Here is a 23,935-nt window from a genome sequence, read left to right as displayed (position 1 = left end):
AATAAAATTGTGTTCAACAAAAACTAATAATCAAAAGAAAATAGCATTCATAAAATATAACAAAAATTTGACATCTAAACTATATAAAGGAACTGTTAATGTTAATATACAAGGCATCTTTGAGATCAAAGGCTATGAATAGTTTTTGAAAGAGAAATGTAAATCATTAATAATCACTTGAAAAATGTTCCACCTTAATAATCAAACAAGCACAATTTAAAAATGTTAAAAGCAATTTAAAAATTTTAAAAGCAATAAAAGGCATTGCTGGTTGAGCTGTGGGAAAACAGGTACAATTATTCAATTGCTGGAAGAATAGCAAACATAGCATTTTTTTTGAAGTACAATCTGGCAGTCTTCGTTATGGGGTATTTAAACAATCTTCTTTGCTTCAATAATTCCATTTCTGGGAATATACTCTCAAAGTGTTATCAAAAACAAATGAAAAGAGCTGTTAAAATTGTTCATCGCAGTATCATTAATAATCACAAAGAATACAATCTAAATGTCCAACAATTGGGAAATGGTTAAATATGTTGTGATACATTAACGTAATGGATTTCTGCAATGCAATTAAGATAAAGCATAAGTACTATTTTTAAAAAGCTGGAGAAAGCTTTATGAAATGAAACAGAGTTAAAAAAAAAAAGCAAAACCCCAAGAACAAAGGACACACTGACAGCCCACATGGAAAAAAAAGACTAAATAGTAACAAGAGATAAACGGAAATCCTGGTGGAGATTTAGAGAGAGTGACTGAAAAGTTAAATTTTATCAATTAAAATTGCCTTATTTAAATGTAAATAGTTAAAAAGCAATCTTAATTAGTCATATTAATGCTTAATATTATTTATAGCAAATCATGAGAAATAAACTTTAAGCTCTTAGAGAATGAGTTATCATACTTCTTTACATCCCTCTATCATAGAGCATTTATCACGAGGTTACACATTTAGGAAGTGTTTTATAAATGCTTAATGAATTTTCCTTTCAGAATATTTAATGGACTTTTTGAAAGAATTTGTAAAAAGCAACGTTCTATGAAGGAAGGAAAATGAGAAAAATAATGTCAAGTACAAGATTTTAAAAACTGTAATTAAAAACATTTGGAGGGAGAAATAATCAAGTTTCATGTGTGGTCTTAATGTTGGTGTTTTTTAAAAAATGTTATTGATGGCTACTGAAAACCTGGTAGGTTCAATAAAGCAACACACATTTACTGGGCATTGGTACCATGCTTGGCAGAGTGGTTATCAGTCATATCCTGTGGGAAAATCCATCGAACTATATGCTAAGAAACTATAAGCAAAGAAATCAACAAAGTCTCTACTATTTTGGAGCTTATAGTCAGTCTGGGGGAGAAAAGACTTGCACCCAAGAAACAAATTAGAACAATTCATGACAAAGAGATAATCAAATATTAAATTCTGCTCACTGAATGAAAAGTACTATAGAAACTTAGAGGAAGGAATTGTCAATGGGAACCAGAATCATCCGGAAAGACTTTATGCAAGATGGAGCAGGACATTAACTGACTTTGAAGGATGAGATTTAGGGAGCTGAAGAGATATGCAGGGAATTTGGGGTACAATAAAAGCTAACCACGGAATTAGGAATGTTTAGCAGCCAGTTTAATTCTTATCTTCAATTTCTGTGTAAATAGCCCTGGTGATACATCCATGAAGACTCAGCCAGAACAACTTGCTAGATTTTCCTCTTCTTACTAAAGTGTAGAGTCTTTGAAGCATCTACGTACCAAATCAGATAGAGTGCTGGGCCTCATCAGGAAATCCTGAGTTCAAAACTTGCCTCGGAAACTTACTAGCTGTCTGATTCTGGGCAAGTCACTTAACCTCTGTTGGCTTCAGTTTCCTCAACTGTAAATGGGGATAATAATAATAATACCTATCTCCCAGGGTTGTTATGAGGACCAAATGAGATAGTATTTGTAAAGCGTCAAATATAATTCCTGTGGCAGGTATTATTGTTATTGTTATTATTCCATAAAAATAATTAGGTAGGATTCTCAATCAATTTGCATGTAACTGACTTCTTACATCTTTTCTGATTAACCATTTAGTACCACTTTTGTTTCTTCACAGGTCGAATCATTAAAGAAAAAAGTGCAACAGAAACAACTATTTATCTTGCAACTTTTAGAAAAAATATCCTTCTTGGAAGGAGAGGTAAGAATCAATGATTATTTAGGTTCAATTTTCTGTACCATATAACTTTACGTTACCAGAGTACTAAAACTTAGTTTTCAAATAAATGAAGACTTTTTCGACTCAGAAAATAGATAGCAAATTAACTTTCAATAAAAAGATGAAATTCTGATAATTAATCATTCAACAAAATTATTTTATACATTCATGATTCTACCAGTAATGAATGAATGAATGTAGCTACTACTCCATAATCTATCTTGGGGGTGTTGGCTTTTCTTTTATATGAATTTCTAAACAAGTATGCTAAAATGCTGGATAAATATGATAGTGGATTATAAGTCATTTGGTTTTTGCTAGAACTTCAAAATAGTTAATATTCATATTTTTTCCTTTCTGAATTTATAAATTATCTTATTTTGTCCAGAGGAGGAATAGAACCAGAGAATTAGAAGGAAACTTAAGAGTTCAGATGTGCTATCGATAGAAGAAGCTAAAGATCTATTGTTCTACACGCTCTTTCCATTTCAAAAACGTCAGCCTATATTTTATCTTTATTGATATCTTTTGTTTCTATAACATCTTCATTTCTGAACATGTTCCTCTCCTACCCAGCAAGCCATCCCTTATAACAAAGATTGAAGAAGAAAGTAGGGAAAAACAGTTCAACAGAACCAACCAATACACCTGCCAAGTATGACAGTACTGGCGCTTCCTTAGGAGCTTGGCATGACTCTAGTTCAGGGGCTGGGAACCTGCAGCCTTGAGGCCACATGTGACTGAGTTGGGAATACAAATGGAGAGCAAGACTTTCTGGGCCCTCAATGGTGGTAATGGAATGAGTGCTCGATTAGGAGTTGAGGACCTGGGTTCCCATTCTTGCTCTTCTACTTCCTACCCATGTGGCCTTGGGCAAGTCATTTAACCACTCTGAGTCTCAGTTCCTATTCTATGAATTGAGAAGGTTGGACTAGGTCCTTTGACTCCAAATCTGCATTGCTGTGAACCTAGTCTAATCTAATCCCATGGTCTCAATAGCAACTGTCAGATCTGAGCCTTAAAACGGAAACTTCTGATTTCAAATTTAGTGGCACTCTCATTAATATGTTATCCTGTAATCCTGTGCTCAAATGACATTGGGCTGCTCATTGTCCATATAGAGCATACAAGTTAGGGCAAAGTCTCCAACTCTTTCTTTTGTGCCTAGTTAAGCAAAGTTCCTAGAGCCGATGTCCACAGTTTCAGCCTATACATTTGTAAATTAATGGATTTAAAATGACTGCAGAAATCCCTGTGTTATTTCCTCTCCTTGTGAGTGGTAAAGTCCAGATGGAGCTGGAAAAGATGTGTGTATGTACATGTGTGTAAATTTCTGTGTCTCTTTGGCTAGTGTCCAGTATTATTCTCCCATAGAGTGTGCATTAGGTGACTGTTTCAGAGTCCATAGATCTGTCATGACCCGTCTGCTGAGAGGGCATCTGGAATGTATTCTATCCCTCTACAGCATTTCCTATTTATCGGAAAGGATGCGGTCTTTTATGTCCCATAGCTTTGTACAAAAGCTATGCTAAGATTCAGCTGAATAGCTCATATTCCTTCTTGCAAAACCAGTTGTCTGGGAAAAAAACCTGGAACTCAGATTTCCCATGCCACACTGTGTGGCATCTCCCAGTGCTCCTCCACTGCCAGGCCAACTTTTCCACATCAGCTTACTGAAAAGGAAAAATGAATGTGCTAATTGAATGACAACAGTTCCCTAACTTAAACATTGTTATCTGTTTTATAGATGTGAAAAATCAAGGACCTAACATATTTCATGTGAAGTCCATGAAGACAGAAACAATTAACATTTTGGAAAGTCCCCCCCCCCCCACTCCAGGCCAGGGGCCAAGCATTATATGTATTTGAAAATAGAAAAATGTACATGTTTATGAGGTGAAACCAGAGAATGAGCACAAGTTGTCTACTATACAGTGGGAGAGGGGAAGAAGACTATTCCTTGCTAAAAACATTTTTTTCTTGCCCCTTTCCCCCCAATACAGAATAACGAACTACAGAGTAGACTGGACTATTTAATGGAAACACAGTCCAAGACTGAAGTGGAAACCAGAGAGATTGGAGTAGGCTGTGATCTACCACCCAGGTATTTATGGATTTCTTATTTTCCTAAAAAAGTGTTCTTCAGTGACTAAAAACAGACAAATGAACACCCACCCCCTATTTCCACCTCAAGGGCAGGTAGGTGGCACAGTGAATAGAGTGCTGGGCCTGGAGTCAGGAAGACTTATTCCCTGAATTCATATCTGGTCTCAGACATGTACTAGTTGTGTGACCTTGGGCATGTCACTTAACTCTGTTTGCCTTGGTTTCCTCATCTGTAAAATGAACTGAAGAAGGAAATGGCAAACCACTCTTCTAGAGGAGCTGGCTTGAAATCTTGCCTCTCATGCTTCCTACCATTTGATCTTAGGCCAGTCAATTTCATTAGCCCTCAGTTTCTTCATCTGTAAAATAAGGGATTGAACTAGAGGGCCACTGAGGTCCTTTCCAGTTATATAGCTATGATCCTATGTTCCTATCATCTTTCCTTTCTATCCTTACTGTACCACACTCTACCCCACCCCCCAAGAAACATTCAGGAGGATCAGTAAATAAGTCTTTGTAGGGTTTTTGACAAAAAGCAAGCTTGTGTTTTTGCTACTAAAGACAGATGAGGAATTGTGACTGAGCAATTGTTCCTACCAGGATTTATTTCTTTCTGTGAACACTTTTCACGTGAACTATCCCAGGAGCACTGATAGATCTTTGTGTAAACAGAGGCATGGGAAGGTGGGAGTTTGGAAGCAGTTAGCAAAAGTGTTGTAACAATCACCTCTTATTCCAGGGGGGTGGGGGTAGGGAATTGGTCCTTTTAAGTACAATGCATCTGATTGCTTTTTATTTCTGATCTTCATAACACTTTTGGGTTAAGTAATGAATGAGTCCATTAAACAATGAAATTTAGACATTAAGATAGGTCATTATAATCACAGGTTTAGAACTGGAAGGGATCTCAGAGCCTATTTAGTCTAACCCCCTCATTTTACTGGTAGAGTGGGACTCAGAGACATTAAGCGATTTGCCCAGTAAATGTAAGAGGCAATATTTGAACCATGTCTTCTTGACTTAAGTTCAGCACTCTATCCATTATAGCATACCGTGAGCTCTGTTGTGATTCATTCATTTGTATCAAGACTGTGTTCTAGGCTGCCCAGTCGATCTGTTCTACTTGGCTCAATGAGTGACCTGCAAAAAGTTGATAAGGTTGTGTTTTTTGAGATACTGGTGCCTACCCTTGTTGCAAGATGGTGGTGGAAGGGATATGTAGGTCAATTAGCCAGTCTTTTTAGAGCCAGCCAGTGAACCAGTCAATGTGTTAAGTACCTTGTGAGTATAAAAGAAGAAGTCGTGATCCCTCCCCACAAGGATCTTATAATTCAACAACAATTTGGTAGTTATTAAGTGTCTGCTATGTACAAAGCAGTGCAAGACACTGGATACAAAGACAAAATACAAACTAATTGCTGTCCATACACAACATACACACAGATAGTTAAGACAAAGTATATAGAATGTGATAATATATGGTATCAAGTATATGAAATGAGATCATATATATAAGGTGCTTTTAATGCTTAAAGCAATATGTGTATTGTCAGTCATTTTCATTCGTGTCCAACTCTTTGTGACTCCCTTTGGGGTTTTCTTGGAAAAGATCCTGGAGGGATTTGCCATTTCCTTCTCCAGATCATTTTATAGATAAGGAAACCAAGGCAGAAAGGGTTAAGTGACTTGCCCAGGGTCACACAGCTAGTTAGTATCTGAGACGAGATTTGAACTCTTCTGACTCCAGGCCTGGTGCACTATCCTCTGCACCTACCTAGCTGCTCCACTATATGTATTAGCTATCATTAAATATCATTATTATTTTTAGAAGGTAATGTAAAATAATTTCAAAAGAGAGTTTGATGTAGAAGTCAGTGCTGACCATTTTGTCTTGCCCTATTTACACTTACATGATACATGAATTACCATTTAAAATGCGCATTTTATACCATACATTCGACCAGTATTGCATCTAGTCACCATATAGCCTTTCCTTGACAGGTATCTCTTCTTATTTACATTTTCTAGCCTCATTTTTGCCTTGCTTGTTTCTCCTGCATCTTATCTACTGTTTTTTCTCTTTTCACTTATCCTCCCTGATTTCTGATTATGTTTATTTCAAGTGGTCATTTGTGTTTCTAAAGGAATTCACTAGGCCTGGCACCTTGAGTCCTTGTTTGACAACCTTGTTTGTACTGCTTGTCTCCTTGCAAAACATGGGGTTTTTTATTATCCTGACATAATTAAAAGGAAATATAAACAGAGTTTGAGTCTGTGTATCATGAATATGTAGTACCAAGCGCACAATAAAAGTTTATCAGAAAATAAGGACTGACCATGAGCAAGGACTGTGTTTGAAATCCAAATCTTGGGCACTTCACTTTCCTTCCTGCCTCCCCCCCCCCCCCAGTACCCAAGTGGCTTAGTCTGCACTAATTGACTGCCTAATAAATCTTGTTTGGCTAAGAGGAATACAAAACTATGCCTGAAGCCAATAAATTGTTTGTTTTTAAATTCCCACACTTTAACTTAAAATAAAATCAGCTTTTCAATTTGTGTGCCAAAGTTTAGCCTGAAGCTAACTTTTATGGCTAAGTTATGGAACCACAAATCGGTTTTCATAATGGAAGTGCTGACAGACCCATAACTTATGTTAGTAGTGAACCTGGAAGCCACTTTAGTATCTAAAAGCAGCTTTTTACACAAGTTTCATATTCAGTTTCCCCTGAGCTACATCATAGTGACCTAACTGCCTTGGTCATTCAGTGGTAGATGTTGAAAGTGTGTACAGTGAGCTACATTTTTTTTATTTCCTAAAATTTCATATTCTTCTGGATTTTTAATATGACTCAGGGATGTCAGGTGATAGGTCCCAAGTTGTTCTCAACATTTTAGTGTGTTTTGTGGTTAATATTCTGGCTCCAAACTACTTGTGTTAGAGAAGGTTTTATAGTCTGTTTTTTCAAAACCAACTTATTGATCCATTTTTATCATTATTAAAATTGTCACATGGTTTTTGGCTAATGTTTTTGTTTCCCACCAGAAACTAATAGGTAAAATAAAAATGAACTTGATTTTAGAGAAAAGGTTCCTGTGTTGATTAGAATATATCCTAGAGCCATGAGAGGAAATGATATTAATGATAGATTTAGAACTGAAAAGAACATTAGATGTCAGTGCTACCACTTTGCAGATAGGAAAATGGAGGCTCATGTATCTTAAGTGATATTCCTAATGTCAAACAGGTAGTAATGGGCTTTGAAAAGGAAAAATACATAAATATATACAAAAAATAACAGTGATTACAGATTTTTATAAGCCATATTTGGAGAAAAAATTCTAGCTTTTTATTTGGACTAACATGGCATATTTTTCAAAGTAGGACAAATCAATCTTTATCTTCCTTGATTTCTCTGCATTTGACACCATTGTCGCTCTGGCTTTTTCAATAAACTCTCCTTCCTTGTCTTCCCTGATGTTAAACATTGTCTTTCTACTTCTCTAACTGTTCCTTGTCTGTCTCCTCTGCTGGCTACTCTCCTTCCTCATGGCTGTAATTATTGGTATCTTGGAAAGTTCTTTTCTCAGCCCTCTTCTATTTACTCTCTCTGTACTTTCTCCTTCAGTAGTCTCATTGACTAACAGGTACAAGGATCACTTCTATAAATATTATTTCTATATCTGTGTCTCCAGTACTACCCCACATTTATGCCTACTAGACATTTCTGACTAGATGGCCTGCCAACACACCTCAAACTCAGTATGTCTAAAGTTGAGGTTATCATCGTCACTCCTAACTGATCTCTCTGCCTCTAGTCTCTTTCCCCTTTGATAATCTTTCAGGCCACCATTGGATTAATTTTCTTAAATTGTTATTTTTGTCATGTTATTTCTTTGCTCATAAACCTTCAGAGGGGTCCTCATTACTTAGAAAAATAAAGTTCAACCTTCTTAGCTTGGCATTCAGACCATCCACAATTTGATCTCAGAGTACATTTCTGAAATCATTTTCAACTAGTTCACTGTATGTATTCAATTGTTCTCAGTTGTATCTGATCCTTTGTGACCCTGTTTGGGGTTTTCTTGGCAAAGATACTGGGATGGTTTGCCATTTCCTTCTCCAGTTCATTTTACAGGTGAGGAACCTGAGGCAAATAAAGTTAAGTGACTTGCCCAGGGTCACACAGCTAGTAAGTATCTGAGGCCAGGTGAGTCTTCCTGACTCCGGGCCTGGCATTCTATCCACTATGCCACCTAGCTGCCCTGTCCCTTAGTTGAAAGTTGTGTTCTAATCAGAATGGTATTTTGTCATTTCATGAACAGATGCCCAGCTCCCTACCTCTACTTGTGCCATTTCTTCTGCATGGAAGGCTTTTTACACTTCCTTCCTTCTCCATCCTCATCCCTTAAAATCCCATCCTAGGTGCCACTTATTTGAGAAAGCCTTCTCTGATCAGCCCCATTAGAAGTGATCTCTCCTTTCTTTTTTTTTTGGGCTAGGCAGTGGGGTTAAGTGACTTGCCTAGGGTCACACAGCTAGTGAGTGTTATGTGTCTGAGGCCGGATTTGAACTCAGGTCCTTTTGACTCCAGGTACTTTATCCACTGTGTCACTTAGCTGCCCAACCTCTCCCTTCTTTACAACAAAAGCAAGAAGCATCTATGGAATTTTTTATTCATAGTCTGAATAGTGTAAAAGGCTCTGTAGAAAAAAGTTGAAAAAGAATCTCTGCCCTAAAGGAGCTTACATTCTACTGTGGAACATCTTTTGTACTTTGTAACATATACTGATCATGTAGTGGCTTGTAGTTTTGTTAACTATGTCTGTGTTCCAGCTTGTCAAGCATCTCTGTGTCCTGTAATGTAGAAAGATGGAAGGAAAGAAGGGAAGGAAGGAAGGAGGGAAAAAAAGAAGGAAGGGGGAGAGGGAGGAAAGAAGGAAGGGAGGAAAGGAGGGAGAGGAGGAAGAAAGGAAGGGAGGAAGGAAAAGGGAGGAAAGAAGGAAATGAGAGGAGGGAGGGAAGAAGGAAAAGAGAGGAAAGAAGGAAAGGAGAGGAGGTAGGGAAGAAGGAAAGAGAAAAAGAGGGAGGGAGAAAGAAAGGAAGGAAAGGAGAAATAAAGGAAGGGGAAAAGAAAGAAAGGAAGGGAAGGAGAGAAGAAAGAAGGAAAGATTAAAGCCATCAGAGGCCATGAAACTCAAAATCTTCACTGACTCAGTTATCTGGGCACATAATTGAACATCCTTGAATTTAATCTACACTCCTACAGAAAAGTGAGAAAACAGATTTAGATAGCCCATCTAATCCTCTCTCCTTATTTCCTTCCCCACCAGGGAAGTCAGTCTCAGAGGGGAAAAAAAAGAACTTTTTTTTTAAAGGTACCACTTATTAGAAACCAGCATGTCACCAGAGAGAATGTAACTCCTAACATGTAACCAGATGACAATCTTGCTTTTTGTTTAAATGTTCTGTGTTTTTATTTACTGATCCTGTTTTTTTTGGGGGGGGGGCAGAGAGAGGTGGAATTTGGAGGAGTGTGTGAAAGCTGAAAGGAAATATGAAAAAAAATAGATTAAAAGTACCAAAGCATATTCTATACCATGCCTAAAATTCTATCTTAAAGTTAGGTATTCATTAAATCTGTTTTTCTCTCATTTTTAACTCAAAGGGGGAAAAAGCAATGAAAATAAGATAAAATAACAATACAAAAAGTCCCTTACTCCTTGCTCTAGAAAGACAGCTTTGTGAAACCTCATTCTGAAGCCTTGAAGGTCTACTCCCATAGCTATTTCTTCATTTTATGACATCTAGGATATTATTTCTTGAGATAGTTTTTGCTATGTGTATTTTCACTATGGTAATAAGTCACTAAATTTCAAGAGGAATGTCCTTTCTATGGAAATTTAATCATTTGAACTCATCAGAGGTACCAGGAGTTTAGCTTTGATCTTCCTAACTTGGTTTGTTTTTTGTTTTTTGTTTGTTTTTTTTTTTCTTTGAAATTTCTTAGTCAAACAGTTAGGACTCGAGAAATTGTAAGACCTGCAAGGACCTATGCACCATACACAAGAGTAATGGAACTAACTATGAAGAAAGCTATAACTGAAGCAGACCAATAAGTACATTCATTTCGGAGAAATAAATGCACTGAGACTGCAGCATGAATTCTGGAAAGGATGGATGTTACTTCCTTGATCCACACGTTTGCATCAGTGAAAATTAGAGTTGCTACAAAGTTAGCTTTCCTTTTGGGCGCCTAAAAGATGGAAAGTAAGGTGGGGGTTGGGAGACATAGGCAAGAGAGAAGAAGCCTGAAGTGCAATATGTCATATTTCAAACACTAAACCCAACTATGCTTATGTGCAGTGTTTTCTGTGACTTTTCGATGTACCCACTAAGGTTTTGCTAGTGGAATTCAGTTACAATCTGTTATTTTATTAGATATGGGTTGTTGATAGAGGAAAGGGGCATTAATCAAAAAGTGATTTGTGTTTTTTTTCATGCCAGGATCACTTGTTACATACACTATGAAGGTTTTATTACCCATAAAGTATTAGGAGTTGATATTTTTCTTTGGTGCAGAGACATTTGTCTATGAACGAGAAGAAGACTGTCAGACACACTTTCACACTAAAGTGGAAATGAAGACTCCTTGGCAGTCAGATGCTGGTGACTGCTGGCCATAGATGTCTGTCTACTGAAGGCTCTGTATTTCACATGAGCCCCTGTGAAGAATGATTCTAATGCCTGGGCAGCCATCTCAAAGCTGGATTCTGGAGCTTCAAAGTCCTTTACTGTTCATTTGTGCCTTGTATCTTTATCAGGCCAACTGAAATCACCATATTTATTCCTATCTATGAGCATTTTTCTTCCTCATTTCAACCTGAAAGATAATTTTGTATGTTAAAATTTTACTAATTTAAGTTTTCAATAACAATTGATGTTTTTTTTTCTTGAATTAATATTTTATTCAAGCATATAGTACCTTGGTATTATAACCTGATACATTTATTTAATAAATTCTCTATATTTTGTTCTATTAATTGGTCCTTAGTACTTCATTTGTGTCCACGTTAAAAAGGTAGAAGGCAGAGGAAGAACATCAAATAAAGCTTACCATAAAGCAAAAACAAGGATTAAAATTAGTGAAGTCTTTGAAAACAAGATAAACCTCAAGATGAGGTCTTTAAAATTACTGCAATGCACAAGCTTTCCTGCTTTAACTTAGTTACGTGGTTCTATTAAAAAAAAATACTTATTGCTAGAAGGAATGATATTACAGGAGGCATTCCAGTTCCTCAGGGATTATACTGTGGTATAGGTGCTCAGGTGACCAATATGGAATTCTAGAGTGAGGATTGCTTACAACATAATACAACAATAATAACTTTTATTGTGAAGCAATGTTGGACAAGTTTTATCTGTTTAGCTTCCCTGTCTTCTCCAAGGCATTGTATACTTTTGAAAGGGACTTCTGAAGGCATCTAGCCCAACTCCCTCATTTTACAGATGAGGAAACTGAGGCTCAAAAAAGTTAAGTGACTTACCCAAGAACATGCAGGTAGTAAACAGCAGTCAAGACTTGAACCCAGTTCCTCTGAGAATAATCCAGTAAACTTTCTACTACATTGCCTTTTTTCAAAAGGGAGGGAATGGTGTTAAGCCATCAATATTAAAGAGCACCAAATTTTTTATTATTCATGCTGATGGAAATGAGAAAAGATGGGTGATGACTGATAAACAGCAGCAGAAGAGTTGGTTGGGGAAAACTAGCCCTGGGTCTGGGCAATAACAAAATCAACCCTAGGACTAGCCACTAGAGAAAAACTAAGACCTTGTTTGTGCAGCAAGAGTCACTAGCCTGGAGCGATGGTGGGCAGGGAGCTAGTTTCATGACCTGCTTTGGCAGTCTTCTTAACCTAGCACATAAGTTCTGTGGAATCAGAGACAGAAATAAAAGATGGCCCACAGAATCTCCCACATTCCCCTAGCTCTCTTTCATTCTCTTAGAATACAAATCTAGGGGCAGCTAAGTGGCACAGTGGATAGCGCACCAGCCCTGAAGTCAGGAGGACCTGAGTTCAAATCTGGCCTCAGACCAAACACTTGACACTTACTAGCTGTGTGACCCTGGGCAAGTCGCTTAACCCCAATTGCCTAAAAGCAAAAAAAAAAAAAAAATACAAATCTAGACATTTAAAAATGAATAGACAAATGCAAATGTCAAAGATTATCTTCCAATCAGCAGGATGTCACTGAATGCCTGTTGGCATTAAAGCCATCTTGTCACTAAGAGTACATGTGTATATGCACATATATACATACATACACTTTCATATATACACACATATGTGTGTATGAAAGGTTATTATTTTGCCAAGTTTCAATTAGTGAAAAGCTACAAATACCAAATATTAGTAAACCCCATTCAAAGAGACTATTAAGGATACTTAGGAGGAATTGACATTTAAGTATAACTGGATTAAAAGACAAATGATGTTGTTTTTAGGTCTTTTGACAAAAGGTTAATGCTTTATAATCTCAAACTCCCTACCAATTACATTCTAAAGGGATTTTTAAAAAAAGGACACTTTTAGCAACATCTTCTTTTGTGTTTAGTAGAGTTCAGAATTTGAGGAATAAATTCAAATATGACTTTCCTAAGCACAGTAAAATATGGATCTAGGAATTTATTTTAAGTATTTTAATATGATACAAACTCTCTGTTCTAGTCCAAAAGACTCCACAAATGGGGAAATTGCCCCTCAATCTGGGCTTGCCCACATCTTCCTTTGGGGAACACAAGTTGTTGGCTTTTCTCAGTCTTGGCTAGGTTTGTTCTGTGATTGTCAGTATTCTCAAAGAGAGGGGCCCATTGAACATGGATATTGGGAGAATCTCAGTGTCCCAGGGGAACACACAAAACAATGAATAGGAATGAGAGGAATGGATTTAAAGTGATTGCTCCAGAGCATACCAACTTGAAACAGTAATAATAATAGTTCACATTTTTATTCTCATTTACGGTTTGTGAAGTGCTTAACATAAATTGTATCACTCAATCCTCAAATAGCTCTGTGAGGTGGTTGCTATTATCCCCATTTTAAAGACACAGAAATTGGAGCTCAAGGAGGTTAGGTAAGCTAGTCTAGGGTCACACAAATAATAAGTGTCCGAGGCAGAATCTGAAAGCAAGTTCTCCTGACTTTAATCCAGCCTGTCTTCCACCAAACCAGATGCCTTGGCACACTTTGGAGCCAGACAAGGGGTTGTCCTGCTTGTTTAAAACCTCAAGCAGGGCAGCTAGATGGCGCAGTGGACAGAGAATCGGCCCTGGATTCAGGAAGACCTGAGTTCAAATTTGGCCTCAGACACATGACACTTACTAGCTGTGTGACCCTGGGCAAGTCACTTCACCCCACTGCCTCGCCAAAACAAAACAAAAAACTCAAGAGTAGAAGATGTGTGCAGTTCAGCCCCAAGTTGGGTTTTGTGGAATCAAGACAGCATTAGAAAGAAAAGACTTGGGGTTGGGGTCAGATGACTGACTAGAGGAATTAACAACTGAAGGGATCTCCAGAAATATGACATCTAAAGTGGACAAAACAAACTCTGTGTTGATATTTTATAACCCCTGGAGGCAGGAACATTATCCATCATGGAGTTAGGAGATAGAGAGCTGGCCTTGAAGCCAGAAAGAGCCAGGCTGAAGTCCTGCCTCTGACACATATGAGTTTCATGACCCTGGACAAGTCACTTAACTCTCAGTGTCCTAAACAACGAGATTCTAAATTGCAGAGAAGGTTCCAACCTCAGTTTGTTAGACATAGAAAGGGGATGTGGTACTTTTAGATGGGGCTCTGGCCCTTAGGAGCCCTGCAGTAGCAGTATAACATGATTTCTTAAGAACCAAGGAAGAAGGGAGATTGGGTATAGTGAATGAGGCTGAATACCTAGAGGAGGTCCAGATGGCAAGGGGTTTGTTTGGTGTCTGAGATTCTAGTTTTGGGTAGGGTTTTAGAAATGAGGGGCCAGGTGTGTAAGGCTATGGATCTGGAGCAAGAGCTTTGGTGACTGAATCTTTCTGTCTGGGCTGGATCCTGAAGGGGAGGGGATGTGAGGATGTGGCTAAGAGGAGGGAGACTGAAGTCCAAAGGCTTAGAGCAGTAGTGAGGGTCTTAGTTGTAGGTGGGGTCATGGAATATAACAACAAGGTTAGACTAGATGTTTAAAGTCCTTTTCATCTCTAAAATGCTGTGATTCTCTCTTCATATAGTATAGTAAAAGTAATTTCATACTCTAAATTGACTGTTAAACTGAACACTGCATATGTAGAGAGGTAGGGGGTGTGTATATACATACATGCATTGTGGGGTAAAGGAAGGACTACATAGAAATAATGAAGGATAAGAGTCATGAGGGTGAGCTCTCTTAAGAACACTACCTCATTCCCTTAGACAGAACTTCTTTTTATTTTTCTTTTCAATTTTAATAGTATTTTATTTCCCCCAATTATATGTAAAGACAATGTTTAGCTTTCATTTTTACTACATTTTGAGTTCCAGATATTTTTCCATTCCTTCCTCCACTCCCCACTTTCTAAAATGGTAAGCAATTTGATATGGTTATATATGTGTAATCATGTAGAACATATTTCCACATTAGTCACGGTTGTGAAAGAGGAAACAGACCAAAAAGAAAAAAAAACATGAAGAAATAAAGTGAAAATAGTATGCTTTGATCTGCATGCAGAGTCCAACAGTTCTTTTGCTGGATGTCGATAGCATTTTTCATCGTGAGTCCTAATTGTCTTGGATCATAGCATTTCTGAGAAGAGCTAAATAATTCATAATTGATCATTGCACAAGGTTGCTGTTACTGTTTACAATGTTTTCCTGGTTCTGCTCACTTCACTCAGCATCAGTTCATGTAAGTCTTTCCAGGTTTTTCTGAAATTTGCCTGCTCATCATTTCTTTTTTTCTTTTTCATCTTTTCCTCTTAAGTAATATTTTATTTTTCCAGTTACATGTAAAACAATTTTTAAATTCATTTTTAAAACTTTGAGTTCCAAATTCTCTCCTTTCCTTCCTTCCTACCCCACTCTCAATTGAGAAGGCAGTCAATTTGATATAGGTTATACACATATAGTCATGCAAAACATATCCATAATAGTCGTGTTGTGAAAGAAAACATAGATCAAAAAACCTCTAGAAAAATAAAGTGAAAAAAAAAAGTATACTTCAATCTGTATTCAGACATCATTGGTTCTTTCTCTGGGGATGAATAGCATTTTTCTTTTTTTTTTTTCCTAATTTTTAAATTTTTATTTTTAGGCAATTGGGGTTAAGTGACTTGCCCAGAGTCACACAGCTAGTAGGTGTTAAGTGTTTGATCTGAGGCTGGATTTGAACTCAGGTACTCCTGACTTCAGGGCCAGTACTCTATCCACTGCACCACCTAGCTGCCCCTTGAATAGCATTTTTCATGATAAGTCCTTCAGAGTTGTCTTGGATTGTTGTATTGCTGAGAATACTAAGTCATTCACAGCTTAATCTTATAATATCGTTTTTACTTTGTACACAGTACATTTCACTTTCCATTAGCCCATGCAAGTCTTTCCAGGTTTTTCTGAGAGCATCCTGCTCATCATTTCTTATAGTACAAAGGTATTCTATCATAATCACGTACCACAACTTGTTCAGCCACTCTCCCCAGCTGATGTGCATCTCCTCAATTTCTAATTCTTTACCTCTAGAAAAGAGCTGCTATAAATATTTTTGTAAATATAGGTCCTTTTCCTTTTTATTTTTTATTTCTTTTGGGATACAGACCTAGTGGTGGCATTGCTAGGTCAAAGGGTATGTATATATGGTTTTATAGTACTTTGGGCATAGTTCCAAATTGCTCTACAGAATGGTCGAATAAGTTCACAACTCCACCAACAGTGCATTAATGTCTCATTTTTCCCACTCATCATTTCTTATAGCATAATAGTATCCCATACATTCATATGCTACAACTTATTCAGCCATTCCCAAATTGATGGGCATTCCCTCAATTTCCAATTTTTTTGCCACCATGAAAAGAGCAGCTATAAATATTTTAGACAGAACTTCTTAATTTTTTTATGTCATGGGCCTCTTTGGCAATATGATGAAGCCTATGGACCTCTTCTCTGAATAATGTTTTTAAATGTGGAAAATACATAGAATTACAAAGGAAACCAAATGTATTGAAATACAGTTCAAATGAACTGAGTTCAAATCCAGCCTCAAATAATTACTAGTTCTGTGACCCTGGGCAAGTCCCCTTGGATATCTCTGTCTACCCTCACTATAAATTGAGGAGAATAGTAACACCTACCTCCCACCGTTGTTGTGAGGATCCAATGAGATCATATTTTCAAAGCCCTTAGCATAGTGCCTGGCATACAGTAGCTGCCTAATAAATGCTTGGTCTCTCCCTCCTCTCTAGAAGGAAAGAACCTTAGAAATGTTCTAGTCTGTCTCCCTTATACAGATGAGGAAATTGAGGCCCAGAGAAATAGAAGTGACCTACCAAGGTTGCATAGGAATAGGAAATAACCAGGGCCACACAGCTAGTAAAAGTTCTACGTAGGATTTTAACACAGATCTCCCAATTCCAGAGCTCTTTTCAGAAAAGAAATCCAGAAATTGCAAAAAGTTCATGCAACTTAAAAGTCTGTTCAACTTTAAGTTATGTTCTACTTTTGCCACTATTGACATAATGACCTTTGGGACAATTTTCTGTTTTCTTGAAAGGAATTTTGATTAAAATGCTATAGGGGCCTTTTTTTTAAAATTTATTTTTTTTTAATTTTTAGGCAGTTGGGGTTAGGTGACTTGCCCAGGGTCATACAGCTAGTAAGTGTCAAGTGTTTTGTCTGAGGGTGGATTTGAACTCAGGTCCTCCAAGGCTGGTACTCTATCCACTGAGCCACCTAGCTGCCCCTACAGGGGCTTTTTAAAAAATAGGGTGGTATACTAAGAGGCTATGCTTTAAAATTCCAAAATATCATTAGGACTGATAAGAATATTCTAGTATAATGAAAAGAGTTGAAAGCACATCTCAAATTTCCCTAGTTACAAATTAACCTGGGAAAAATTCCAAACCATGTAAAAAGAAAGAAGATATCAAGGAATTTCAGTATTATGAGCACATGGAAAATACAGAAGTAATTTTTTATAGATCAAGAAGCAAGAAGTGAATGCATGTTTCTATATTGGATTGGGATATGATTTTATTCTATTCTATATGGCCAGAACTGTGAGTCAAAGGCAAACACCCAATTATCCAATTATGCAGTTATCAAGACAAATTGGAGAAGAAAGCTGACTCTCCCTTGGTTTGCCAAGGTGCCTGAAATGTCTACTTTCAACACCATGATTTTTACAGAAGGAACGCTGTAAAATTGAAAACGTTACTTTAAAATGGAGCAGCTAGGTGGCGTCATGCATAGTGTGGTCACTGGGCCTGGAGTCAAGAAGATCTGAGTTCAAATGCAACCTCACACATACTCACTGTGTGACTCTTCGCAAGACACATAGCCTGTTTGCCTCGGTTTTTTTTTTATCTATAAAATGGGAGAAATAATAGTACCTTCTTCCCAGGATTGTTGCAAGGATCAAATGAGACAATAATTGTAAAGCACTTAACATAGGTAGTAAGTGTTATGTAAATGTTAGCTATTGTTATTATTATTATGGCAATTAGGTGGCACAGTGGGTAGGGTGCCAGGCCTGGAGTCAGGAAGACTTGTATTCACTTCTGGCCTCAGATATTTAACTAGTTGTGTGACTCTGGGCAAATCACTTAACCCTGTTTGCCTCAGTTTCCTCATCTGTAAAATTAACTGGAGGAGGAAATGGCAAACACTACAGTATCTTTGCCAAGAAAACCCAACTCGGGGTCAAAAAGAGCCAGACACAACTGAAACAAGTGTACAACAGCAAAATTATTATGATTAACTACAAAATGGATATAATGATAGTACGCACTTCACAGGATTGTTGTGAGGATTATATGAGATAATATTTGCAAAACAGCGCAGTGCCTGACATTTTTTGTTGTTCAGTTATTTTAGTCGTGTCTGACTCTTCATGACTCCATATGGGGTTTTCTAGGCAAAGATACTGGAGGGGTTTGCCATTTTCTTTTCCAGCTCATTTTCCAGATAAGAAAACCGAGGCAAACAGGGGTAAGTGACTTGCCCAGGGTCATACAGCTAGTAAATATTTGAGGCCAGGTTTGAACTCAGGTCTTCCTAACTCCAAGCCAGGCACTCTATCCACTGTGCCACCTAGCTGCTCCCCTGACACATAGTAGGCACTTAATAAATGCTTGTTCCCTTCCCTTTCCCTTACCTGGTAGAGGTAAAATGTTAACATTATCACCTGTCATCACATGAATGATCTATGAGGTTTGGAACAGTCCCTAACAGCAGAAACGCTGTCAAGATCACTTCCTGTCAGTGGGATCATGGGTAAGTCATGTAGCCTCTCTGAGTTTTGCTTTCCTAATATGTAGCATATGAATGATAATACTTGCACTGGCTGCCTCACAGGATTACAATCAAGCAATTGCCATGTAATCCTTATCAAATGCTCAGATGCTACGAAGCAGGTAAGGATGAATAATGCATTGGATGACAGAGACAGAATCTTTAAAGGTCTCGATAGGCTAGAACATTGGGCTGAACTGAATAAGATAAGATTTAATAGGGGTAAATGTATTGTCTTACACTCATGTTGCAAAAATTACTTTCCGAGTACAAGATGGGTAAGATATAGCTAAATAACAATTCTTCTGATAAAGCTCTGAGGATTATAATGGATTTCAAGTTAAATATTAATCAATGGTATGATTTGACAATTAAAAAAACTAATATTAATAACTAGCATATTTATACGTCTTTAAGGTTTGCAAAGCAGGTTTATATATGTTATACCATTGTTTCTCACAACAACTCTGATTTAGGAGAAGAATAGTTTCCAGGCATAGGGAGGTGATTGTCCCACTATATTCTGCCCCCCATCAGACAACATCTGGAATATTGTGTTTTGTTCTAGGAAGCTCATTTTAGGAAAGAAATTGAGAAAATGGAGTATAATCACAATGGTGAAGGGTCACAAGATCATCAAATGATATAATAATTAGCATAGTGCCTGGCACATTTTTGTTTTTGTTCAGTCATTTCAGTCACGTCCAACTATTAGTAACCCCATTTGGGGTTTTCTTAGTAAAGATACCGTAGTGGTTTGACATTTCCTTCTCTAGCTTATTTTACTGATGAGGAACTGAGGCAAACAGGGTTAAATAACTTGCCCAGGGTCACACAGCTAGTAAGTGTCTGAGGCCAGATTTGAAATCATGAAGATGAGTCTTCCTGACTCCAGGCATTCTATCCTAGCTGCCCCTACTGACACATAGTAAGCACTATATAAGTGTTAGCTATTATTATTATTAACTACAGATGGGTACAATATTCATTCATTCTTGTTATGACAGGTGATAAGGCTTTACAAGGATCAGCTGAAGTATCTAGGAACAGTTGCCCAGAGAAGAGAAGACAGGGAGCCATGATAGCTATTTTGAAGAATCTGAAGGACTTCCATGTGGAAGGAGGACCAGATTCCCTTTGGTTTTTTATTTTATTTTATTTTTAGGCCATTGGAGTTAAGTGACTTTCCCAGGGTCACACAGCTAGTGTCAAGTATTTGGTCTGAGGCTGGATTTGAACTCAGGTCCTCCTGACTTCAGGGCCAGTGCTCTATCCACTGCGCCACCTAGCTGCCCCCTCCCTTCGGTTTTTGAAGTGATGCTCTACAAAGATTCTGCTTTCTAAAAATTAAAAAAAGCATTAGTAATATTTTGTTGTGATGTTTTATTCTGTTATATCATATACATTTGTACATATTCATATATATTAGTAAAATTTTCATAGAAGGAAAATAGCTGAAAACTCATTTCAAATGTCTATAGCTACTAGTTAAACCTAAAAAAAATGCTTAATTGCATAAAAAGATAGACACTATCCAGAAATAGAAATATCATTAGCAACGAGAACGTGTGGACATAATTTTACAGATTATTTTGTAATCCACAGAGTCAGATATGTTACAGTGGATAGAGCTCTAGATTTGGAGTCAGGAAGACCTGAGTTGAATTCTGGCCTCAGAAACTTACTGGCTATATGACCCTGGACAAGTCACTTTACCTCTGTCAGCTTCAGCTTCCTTATCTGTAAAATAGGGATAGTAATAACACCTACCTCTCAGCGTTGTTATGAGGATTTAATGAGATAATATCTGTAAAGCACTTTGCATAGTACCTGGCACATAACAGGTACCTGAGAAATGTTTCTTACAATTTAAAAGTTAAAAATCAATCTTTCAGAGTGTGGAACCAGGAGAGATGAATAGCAATTAGAGAGCAGAAGATGTAGGCTCTGTGCAAGAAAAAGTTTCTACAAATTTAAACAATCCCAAAGTAGACTAGGTTTTCTTGGGCAGTATTAGGTTGCTTCTTACTGTAAGTCTTGAAGCGAAGTCCATGTGACCACTTACTGAGGATGTTTTAGCCAGGTCTGATATTAACTAGCTGATCTCTGAGATCTTGTGATTCTATGATTCTAGGTTCTATGTAAGTATGTCATTTTTACCTAAATAGAGTGGCCCAAAAATCTTAGTACAATTTTAAGCTATTAAAGCTTTAAAATGGACTAAGACTTTTGGGACATCCTGCATATGTGCGTGGATGAATAGATGTAAGATAGATAGCTAGATAAAGAAAGGAAGGAAAGAAAAAAAGGAAGAAAAAAGAGAAAGGTAGACAGATACAGAGAGGTATGTACATACATACGCTTAATATATTTGTCTAGGGCTGTGTATGTGGCAAAGATACTGGAGCAGTTTGGTATTTCCTTCTCCAATTCATTTTACAGATGAGGAACTGAAGCAAACAGGGTTAAGTGACTTTCCCAGGGTCACACAGCTAGTAAGTGTCGGAGGCCAGATTTGAACTCAGGAAGAGGAGTCCTCCTGACTCCAGATCTGGTGCTCCATCCACTGTACTGCCTAGCTGTCCTTAAGTATGTGACCTTAATTCTCCAGGTTGACTTCTTACGCTGCCCACATGAGAGGCGAGGCAGATAGCAGATATGGATTTAGATGATGGACAGTGTACCTTATCTACAGGCAGAGAACCTGGATCTGAATTCCATCTCTGCTATTTACTAGCTCTCTGATCTTGGCCAAGTCACTTCAGTCAGCCAAGAGGCATTTATTACATTCTTAATAAAGGAGTAGGGATACAAAGAAAGGCAAAAGCTATCCCTGACCTCAAGGAGCTAATATTTTAATAGGAGAGACAAACATGAAAATAACTAGGTATGCCCAAAATATAGACAGAGTCTATGAAAGGAATCTCAGAGGAGACTGGCACCTGCCCCTGGGGGAACTGGGAAAGGCCCCTGGCAGAAGGTCTTTCACCTATCTGTCCCTGAGTTTCCACATCTTTTAAAATTAGGGGATTGAACTAGATGATCTCTAAGGTCCCTTCCAGCCCCAAATCCTATGACCCTATGATTCAATTCACAAGTAATTGTAAAACATTCTGCTTTGCTATGTAAATATTGAACAAATTATAGCCAGAAAACCCTGAGGGAAGAAGAGGGATGAGGAAGCATTTGTTTTAATCAATAAAACAACAAGCTTTTATGAAATATTTGCTATGTTCCAGGCACAGAGCTAAGGCTGGAGATACAAAGAAAAAGTAGAGTCTTTGCCCAAAAGGAGCTTACATTCTAAGGAGGAAGACATCATTTATAAGTCAGTACATAAAAGACAAACACTGAGCAGGTGGAACCTTAGCAGAGATGGAACTAGAAGCAGAGGAGAGCAGGAAGGCTCCTGGGGAGGGGGTGCTTGAGTGTTAGGGTATGTACAGCATAATATTTAAACCCTCTTAAAATGTCACTTCTAGTTCGTGCTCATCAAAGCACAGCAATGACTACTGCAAGATATTTCAAGGCCTTGCTCCATTTACGAGACAGGTCTCAGTTGAAAGGAAATCCATTCCTTGTATCCCAACCCTGGTAACATATTTTTATGTACAAGTACCTATTTCTGGGGCCCTATTGATAAAAATCTGTTCATGCAGTCTCGTCTCTAGATTTAATGTTTGAAGGAATGATGTAGCAAGAAGTCTTAAGCAAAGCTGTAAAAATTACAAGGTTAGTTACATAATGATATAATTGTCAATACGTTTAGACTGGCTTTCTTATCATTTATGCTTTGTATTTTCTTGTCTATTTTTACCTGATAAATGCTTCAAGGTATATTTTGTTTGTGAGACATTAGGTAAAATTGCATGAGATTTTGTTCATTGTCATCTGTGGAATTTTGAACATGATACCATTTGAAATACTACACCTATGCTCTGGGGGTCATTAAAAAAAATGGCACATTTTGAGTGTAATAAAAAAGAAAAAGAAAAGGAGGAAAATTCTTAGGGGCTTTCTCTTAATTTTCCAGCATATTTTAGGGTTTTCACATATAACATTTACAATATTCACCTTCCTGAATTAGGGTTGGGGGTTGGGGTGGGGAAGGAATAATTAGCAGGCAATCCTTTTAGCTCTTGGCCTTTGCTTGTAAATGTTTTCTTTGGCAGCCAAGCTCTTGAGAACAGGAAGTCACTCCCTTGTTACAGATTTAAGACTTTCTTGAGCCAAATAACAGAAAGTTAGATTAGTTCCTTACTAAATGGGAGAAGAAAAGTGTAGACTTTTTGTTTTCGCCTGAGATAAATGACATCTTGACCAAGATTTGCATCAGTTCTTTGACACCTCCTAACCGAAAAAACAAAAACAAAAACAAATCCAAAGCAATGATGCTTCCTAGGGGAAAAAAACACCAAATTGGTTATGTTGGAATCCAGTTCTAAAATAAAAGAGCACTTTCGGTTCAATGACTTGTGGTTGTGATTATTATTGAAGGAAAACGAAATTAAGACTTTTCAAAAATTTGACCTTTTTTTGTTTTGGTCATTTGTTATAAAATCTGTGAATACATATGTATATTTTCATTTATTTTATTTTTAATTTGTGGAATAAAACAAGCATTTCCATAGCATAGCATAATAAAAAATAACTCTAGACACCATCAAATACCTGTGAATATATTTTTGAAATTGAAAATGTTAAATACAATAATAACAATGGTAATATTTTCCCTCGTGATTTTACATGTTCTTTTTAGGAGGCACCCAGTACATTGGTAGTCATTGTGACATTGTGGAAAGAGTGCTAGACTGGGTTGGAGTTAGGAGACCTGGGTCTGAATCCTGGTTCTGACATTAACTGTGTGAGTCTACCAGACTAGCCACTTCCCCTCTCTGAGGATCAGTTTCCTCATCTGTACAAATGGTAATCATCAAAATACTTGCCTTTTCTTGAAAGGAAATGCTTTGAAAATTTTAAACTGCTATAGAAATAGAATTATAGTATTAATGAGACTGATTGCCTCATGGCTTACCAAAATTTTGTCTCATTTTTGTTGCGTTCTCTTGATGTTACGGTCATGTCTTGTCTGTGATATCAGGGTTT

General features: G+C 37.4%; 1 protein-coding gene across 2 annotated transcripts in view; it reads left to right on the top strand.

Moving 5' to 3' along the window:
- Window positions 1-11,346, top strand: part of MYZAP (myocardial zonula adherens protein) — a 99,959-nt gene extending 88,613 nt beyond the window's left edge. For both annotated transcript variants that reach the window (XM_020981707.2, XM_020981718.2), the window contains 3 exons: window positions 2,102-2,185; window positions 4,207-4,307; window positions 10,318-11,346. In XM_020981707.2, the coding sequence (XP_020837366.1) occupies window positions 2,102-2,185; window positions 4,207-4,307; window positions 10,318-10,426 (294 nt within the window). In that variant the 3' untranslated portion in view covers window positions 10,427-11,346. The remainder of the gene's footprint in view (window positions 1-2,101; window positions 2,186-4,206; window positions 4,308-10,317) is intronic.
- The last annotated feature ends 12,589 nt before the right edge of the window (window positions 11,347-23,935 follow it).

This window comes from Phascolarctos cinereus, unplaced genomic scaffold, assembly GCF_003287225.1.
Source record: "Phascolarctos cinereus isolate Bilbo 61053 unplaced genomic scaffold, phaCin_HiC Scaffold_3;HRSCAF=262, whole genome shotgun sequence".
NCBI classification, from domain to species: domain Eukaryota; kingdom Metazoa; phylum Chordata; class Mammalia; order Diprotodontia; family Phascolarctidae; genus Phascolarctos; species Phascolarctos cinereus.
This window is presented reverse-complemented; position numbering and strand designations above follow the sequence as displayed.